General features: G+C 39.9%; 1 protein-coding gene across 1 annotated transcript in view; it reads right to left on the minus strand.

Moving 5' to 3' along the window:
• LOC112160557 (anoctamin-9) overlaps window positions 1–5552 on the minus strand; it is a 29433-nt gene extending 23881 nt beyond the window's left edge. Inside the window, exons 1-8 of the mRNA XM_036217418.1 lie at window positions 5548–5552; window positions 4662–4711; window positions 4489–4556; window positions 3658–3762; window positions 3066–3202; window positions 2917–2987; window positions 2742–2809; window positions 864–943 (exon numbers count right to left, since the gene is read on the minus strand). Coding sequence (XP_036073311.1) covers window positions 864–943; window positions 2742–2809; window positions 2917–2987; window positions 3066–3202; window positions 3658–3762; window positions 4489–4556; window positions 4662–4711; window positions 5548–5552 — 584 coding nt within the window. The remainder of the gene's footprint in view (window positions 1–863; window positions 944–2741; window positions 2810–2916; window positions 2988–3065; window positions 3203–3657; window positions 3763–4488; window positions 4557–4661; window positions 4712–5547) is intronic.
• Between the last annotated feature and the right edge of the window lie 2234 nt (window positions 5553–7786).

Below are 7786 nucleotides of genomic sequence, written 5' to 3' on the forward strand. Positions count from 1 at the left end.
CATCACGGATCAAATAGTCCGCTTTTTTGTGAAAAAATGAGCTAAACCAAAGAAATAACAAGAATAAAGTACTAAATATTGATTAAATTTTTATTTATTTTGTAAAGACCATGGTATAAGCGGGATAATACCCTCGGAAGTGTGCATTATGAGAAATTAAAGCACTTCACGGAGGCAACCGTCCTCCGCTTCGCGTCGGACGGTTTAGGCCTCCGCGTCGTGCGTTAATTTCTCATAACGCACACTTCGTCGGGTATTATCCCTTACTTAATAATCTCTTTTAATTATAAATATAGTGTTTATAACACATATAAGCCAATTGCTAATGTTTAATAAAGTAGAACTGAGGTTTTATAAATGAATGTTAACTCATGCTCAATTAATGCTTAACTAATACTTCAAAGTGTGTAGTTGTTATCAAGTCTTACCAATTTCTCACTTATGGTGCATTCACACTAAATGAGACTTACAAACTTTTCTTTTATTTAGTACTTAATTTGACAGGGACAATGTGAAAAAAGCATTAAAGATGCTTCACACCAGATTAAACTGAAGCTAGTTTCCCTCTCTTTTAGTTTGGGGTTGTAGTCTTAGTTTGCAGGCTTTGTTTATTTGCTTTATTTAGGAAGTTTTGGTTAGGTTACTCAGACGGTTGACATGGCTGGATCAGCAGTCCCTATAACTTAATTTATGTTTGGCCAAGGAGAGATAAAAGAGCCACATGTGGATCTGGAGCCACAGGTTGCAGACTCCTGGGCTAGCCGTATGTTTGACACAGATGACTGAATACTTTCTGCTACAAACTGATGAGATTGTTTTTTGGAAATCAGCCAATGATCCAGAAAGTTGGAGAAGTGACTCACTGGATCTCATCGTACGGTTGTTTCCTGAAAACTGATGTCCATCCCGCCCAGCTCCCCTCCAGGTCCTTCTGGTCCGTTTCCTTCAAAATCAAATCATCACAAGCATCATTACTGTGACCTTTTCTATTCTGTTTTGGTTTATGTCAATAATGATCTTTTTTTCACAGCAAAACTCTCTTTCAGCTGTTATAACGTTAAACTTTTTCTTTTTGTTTTCATCTGAATGTTAAAAAACAATTCGATTATTTTAAGGGTGTGGCTTCAAGTAACATCACTACCACTCCACTTACGACGGATTCAATATTTTTAAAAATGTCAATATGGTATTAAGCCACTGACAATTTTTAAAAGGTCTGACATGGAAACACCTACTTGTCATTTTTAACAAGCTTGTGTGACAATTCTGCTCGACAAACACAATATTATTATTGGATATTAGTGGATTAAAGAATCAGATGTGAAGCCAAGTCACAATTAAAGTCAGATTATAAATCAAAGATTTTAGTCATTTAAAACAGGAGTCTGCGTGTTATTTTCAGGATTTTGTGTCTTCACTTCACATCATTGATGAATTTTGAATCTCATGTTCAAATTAATGTAAAAGCTAAATGACGCTTTGACCCAGGAGTGTCAAACTCAATCGCACAATGGGTTAAACTCCAAAACACAGCCTACATCGCGGACCGAACAGGATAAACATTTACTGAACACTCTAAAACTACATTTTAAAAACTTTAGAACCATAGCTTTTGAACATAATTATGAACTAGATATATCGTGTTACACATGATAATGCTAGTGTAAATGCTGTAAGCTGAATTTGGCCATTGAAGTTGCTAGTGCTGATAGCTGAAGATGCTGAAATTGATAACTGAAGTTGAAACTAAAGCTGAAAACAAACAAAAAAAAGGTTAGCTAAAACAGCTAGCATGCAGCTGAAAATATAGCTAAACTTCAAAATATCCTAACAAAATTAAAAAAAAAACTAAATTAGCCAAAACAGCTAACATGTAGTTAAAATGTTTGGCTAAAGTAGACTAAGTAAATCTTAGTAAATGTCAAAATATTCCAAAAAGCTAGCAGAATACCATTTTTTAAAACTTTAATACCATAACATTTTAACATAATCATGAATAATAAAAAGGCAAGAATATTATTCCATAATAAATCAACTTAAACCTTAAATAACTTTCATTTCCTTTATTCATTTATAAAGCACCTTCCACCACCAGTCAAGGAGGCCCAAAGTGCTGTACACAAGAGAGACAGACCAGAATAATAAAAGGCATAAAAACATAAGAGACGTAAAAACATAAAAGATATATAAACCTTAAAACCAATTAAAACCAGATATTAAAATCAATAAAAACATTAAAAGGCAGCTAGGCAGATACCTCAGCGCTATAATGGAGGAACGGTTTTGCTTTAAAAGACTCCAAAGTTGTAACTTCTCTAATAGCTGGTGGCAAATGATTCCAGAGTTTGGGAGCCAGCACAGCAAACGCACGGTTTGCTTTCTTTCAATATTTTACTCTCCATAAAATTATATTTTGTCAAAATTATACAAGTTAGAAATGAGTGCAAGACAACATTGGACCATTAATAACAATAAAATAAAACGATCTGGAGGGCCGGATAGAATCACCCGGAGGGCCGGATCCGGTCCCCGGGCCTTGACTCGACACATGCGCTTTAACCTCTCAAGACTCGAGCTAGCGCTTCAAACATGTAGTCACAGAGTTTTAATAAAGCAGAGTGAACAACTGTAACAAAATCCAAAATGTGTTTTCCACACGTGTGGAGTCCAGGTCTGAAGAAGTCAAACCACGACGGCCTCAACTGTCCACAGAGGAGCAGATTTCTCTGGATCAGACTCACCTCATGTAAGGAGTAGTTGGTTTCAAACACGCCGTCCTTCATCAGCTCTTCCAGACCTTTTGGTCTTTCTGCCAGAAATATCAACGTATCGCTGTGAGTAGATGCTGCCTCTGATGCACATTTTCTATGCTGAAGACGTTGATAAAAAAACTGAAGAAAAGAAACTTCAACTCACGTCCTGGGTTGTCCTCAGCATCAAATCCATTTGTCTTTGTCTCTTTAAGAATGAAATGAACAATTCTGATCCTGAAGGACAAAAAAATGTGAAAAAGTTCAGACAGCAGAAACATTGACGTTTTCAGACTCAAGATTGATGTGTTGTACCTGGTTGCCAGGGTAACGCTCTGTTTCATGTCTTCAGTGCTGCAGGTGTCCGACACTTTGAGCAGGTACTGATAATTCTTGAACACCTCGTCTTCAGCTCTCAGGCCATAGAAAATTTTGTCATCCGTCTTAATTGTCTGCACATTGACATGCACACACACGTGCACGTATGAGTTCTCTTTGTCTCAACATTTCATTCATTCATTCATCTTCTTGACCGCTTTGTCCCTTTCGGGGTCGCGGGGTGCCGGAGCCTAACCCGGCTACTGAAGGGCGAAGGCGGGGTTCACCCTGGACAGGTCTCCAGTCTGTCACAGGGCCTCAATCACACACCCCTCCACTCTCACATTCACACCTAGGGGCAATTTAGAGTCACCAATGAACCTATGAAGCATGTTTTTGGACGGTGGGAGGAAGCCGGAGTCCCCGGTGAAAACCCACGCATGCACGGGGAGAACATGCAAACTCCACACAGAAAGGTCCCAGTCGGGATTCGAACCGGGGCCTTCTCGCTGTGAGGCAAGAGCGCTAACCACTGCGCCACCGTGCAGCCCTCAACATTTCATCATCCGTATATTTTGAGAAAACTCACCTTGACTTCAATCCTTTTGCTTTCCAGTTTGTGGATGAAAGCTTGCTGTTCCCACTCTCTGTCTTTTATACCCACGAGAACGTAGCAATACTCCCTCAGAAGACCCTGACAGTAAAATAGTTCATAGACAAACAAATATTTGCCTGTTAAACACGTTTCAGGAGAATTATAAGAAAAAGCTCAGCCTGAAATTATTACACATGTATGTAAATCAAAAAAAGAAACCATGAATTTTAAACCCAGGGTCTTGAATGTTCCGTTTTTCTTAAGAAATGCAGCTGTTTGCTCAGAATTGTTACTTTCCCACATGGATGCAGTCATGTCTGCAGTTTGTAGAGAATGACATTTTTACAGATATTCTGGCTTTCAGTGTTTACTTCCAAAAGCTTTGACTGCTGAGAATCATTTTAGGACTTTAGACTTTAACTTGGAGAGATTGAAAAGAAATGTTAGAAAGTTCTGATCAAGTTGTGGTTGAAGATTTTCAGTTTGGAATTGATTTATTTCAAGCAACTAAAATAGAAAACTAGTAAAGATTACAGAAAAATAAAAAATACACACACACATATATATATATATATATATATAGTAAGGAATGAACATTACAATACACCTAAAAGCTCACAAATTTGATTTTGAAGCATAGAGATCCTTTAAAAGAAGAACCAGAGCAAGAATGGTTATTCTGACGGAGTAACAGCTGTTTATTTCTTTTGGCTTCTTGGAGCCCGCATGTACTTCCTGTTTGGAACGCCAGGGGGAAGGGGTCACTTAGTCCAGTTCTTTGACACAACCAATGAGCTCTCTGGATCAGGATGGGATCAGGCTCACCTCATGCAAGCAGTACTTGGTTTCAAACGTGCAATTCTTCAGCAGCTCCTTCAGACCTTCTTTTTTTTCTGCCAGAAAAACAAACGTATCGCTGTAAGAACAAACTGCCAGTGCTGTGCATTTGTTAGGCTCATGATGTATTTATAACTGAGAAAAAAGCTGCTTCCACTCACCTTTCCTGTTTATCTTTGTCTCATTAAGAGTGTAAATAATAAATCTGATCCTGAGGAAAAAATAAAAGTACAGACAATTGACAGTGAGACGCGTTTTCAGACTTTCTCCTGCTGTTGTTCAGCTTAACACAGATCTGGACTCTGGAAAACAGAGTTCTCTTGTTTGGTCCAAACCAGAGTTCAGCCAAACTTTCACATCTGACCAAACAAGAGGATAATCAGAGGAAACCAGCTGCAATGTGGACCAAACTATCTGAGGTGAAAATGACTTGAAACCTGCTAACACCTCAGCAGGTCTGCTTTTTAAAGACACATCCTGGAGAGTCCTAAATAACCATGAGTTTAAAAAATACAACATTGTATTTCAACAAGAAAAAAAGAGTGGTAAACATGGAAGAAGTGGAACGTTTCATACGTCCTGCACCTGGTTTTAAAAACTTTCACATTTACTTTGACAATATTTCTCTCCACAGATCAGTGCGTAAAATCTTCACACCGATTTCAGTCGTCTCATCTTTTTAATGTTTATTTAAAAACGATTTAAGAACAATAACAGTTTTCAAATCTCCAAAATGGTGCTCTGCTTACTGTTCATGGTAAAGTTGCTGACCCCAGTAATGAAAAATTCACTGCATCTGTAAAAGGATTATCCTTTGGATTTACTGCCTTTCTCTCATTCGCATCAGTTACATCTGAACATCTTTTTCTGAAATTTCTCAAGCCAGTCTAAATGATATTCTGTCTTCACCGAATGTCTCCCAAACTGTTTAATACGTCAATGAATGGAAACTCTACTCCTGTGTCAGGGCTCAACCGGTCATGTCCTCCTCCGACCACCAGAGGGAACCCTCTCCAGAGTACAGACTGCATCTTTTCCCTCCCTTACTCCATGTCCCATCATGCACCTGCCTTAACCAGCTGTTTCCCATCTATGTCAATCCCCATGCTGTATTTAAGCCTGCTCTCCAGATTTAGGACTTTCTACATTTTCATTTCAATGCATCATACAATTATGTGTTATGGCTGTAATGTGTGCTGTCTTTCACTTTCTCCGTCAAACTGGGCTGTTTTTCAGAATTTAATCAAGTTTAGGATTTGATTGTTTTTTTTCCATCATCTGGGGGTGGCAGCATTGCACTCGTCGGTGTATATCCTGCCGGAAATGCATTTGAAGAAGAAGAAGAAGAAGAAGAATGCTCCATGCGAAGTCTTAAATGGTTAAGAGCATTCAGTCTGAGCGTTTATTCTCTGTGTCTCAGTAGCTGCATTTATATGGACAAAATGTCCTGGATCATAGATCAGATTAGAATAGAACTGTGGGCCCGGAAAAACTTTATCCGATTGTAACAAACGTTTCCATGCAACACGCGGTTGATCAGAAGAAATCATTTTGACACGCGCAGAACTGTCAAAAATACCGTAGTGGTAGAAGAAGAAATAATGTGTTCCGTTGTAAACAAACAAAGATCATGTATAGAGCGAGATGATACTCTGAGCGTGCTTTCATTATCATTAAGAGACTGTTGGCTCATAATTTTCTAAATCCGTGTAGCAATCTGCATCTTTCCTGCACGTCAATATGTAGGAATAAGATCAGCTTTTATTCTGTTTAGATGTGGTTGGAAATGGGAATTCATGTGATTTTTACACGTTTTTTCTGAACTGTTAGATGTGCGGAGCGCCTTTTCCACATTCAAAAACCCCCTCCGCCGCCGGCTGATACCGCCCTGAAGCTGCTTGGAGAAACGGTTCTCCTGGGAGACACGGTTTTCTTGAATCCGGCGGGTCTCTCGCGCAGATCAGCCGGACGGACAGCAGTGACAAAGCACCCGCCCCGCGCATGCGCACGTGTGCACACAGACATGAAAGCTGAAAATCTGGCTTTTCTACTCAGAGAAACGCTTCTCTCGCAGAGAGCAGGCAATCTGTTCTGCTGGTGCTCCAAAAGCTGTCATACTCTCTATGGATGATGTAAAATCCGCCGCAGCAATGACACACGATCAGAATGTGTGTTTACATGCAGGTTGATCGGATCAACAATGAGTTTAACCCACCTGTCTGGATTGGAAAGAAATGTTTCTGATCGGGTCAGAGTATTCTGAATGGCGTGTGTACGTGACACATTTCTGTTCTGATCAGTCGTTTATTCAAATTACTAGTGGCCATGTAAGCACCCTGCTCTGTTTCTGACTACGCCTTGTCTTGTGTTTACCTGCTCTCCGTTCTCATTAAATCCTGTTACCTATCCATCCAGAGGTCTCAGGCTCGTTGCCACAGCCTGTGTGCACATTTATTGATCTATGTGTATGCACACATGTACACTGTACCTGGTTTCCATAGAAATATCATTCTTGTCTTCACTGTTGGGCAGTTTCTCTTGGATCACCTTGTCTGGAACTCGCAGCCCATAATAAATCTGGTCCTTAGTCTGGATTCTCTGCACATACATGAACACCCACATGCATGAGTTTCTTTGTCTTATCATTTCATCATCTCAGTGTTTGGAGAAACTCACCTCAACCTCAATCTCTGCTCTTTCCAGTTCCTTGATGTAATTTTCCTGTTGATCCTTTTTGTCCTTTTTACCAAGGAGAACGTAGTCGAACGCCATCAGGAGAGCCTGTTAGTAGATCAGAAGGAGGGAAACCACAGTTTGACATCGTTATGCATCTTTTAGGTAAATGGCTGGAAAAAGGTGTCAGGTGTGATAGAAGAGTTTTAGCTCAAATGAAAGGAAATGTCTAAAGTACTGTGGTGAGAGCAGCCACATTGTTCAGCCTAGGTATTGACAGGTAGCAGAGCTGGAGGTAGCAGAGATGAAGATGCTGAGGTTCTCTTTGGGAGTGACCAGGATGGATAGGATCAGGAATGAATACATCAGAGGGACAGCACATGTTAGAGGGTTTGGAGATGAAGTCAGAGAGGCCAGACTGAGATGGTTTGGACATGTTCAGAGGAGAGACAGTGAATATATTGGTAGAAGGATGCTGAGTCTAGAGCTGCCAGGAAAGAGGTCTAGAGGAAGACCAAAGAGGAGGTTTATGGATGCAGTGAATGAAGACATGAAGGTGGCTGGTGTTAGAGTGGAGGATGCTGAAGACAGGCTTAGATGGAGGAAACTGATT

The sequence above is a fragment of the Oryzias melastigma genome, linkage group LG3, assembly GCF_002922805.2.
Source record: "Oryzias melastigma strain HK-1 linkage group LG3, ASM292280v2, whole genome shotgun sequence".
NCBI classification, from domain to species: Eukaryota; Metazoa; Chordata; class Actinopteri; order Beloniformes; family Adrianichthyidae; genus Oryzias; species Oryzias melastigma.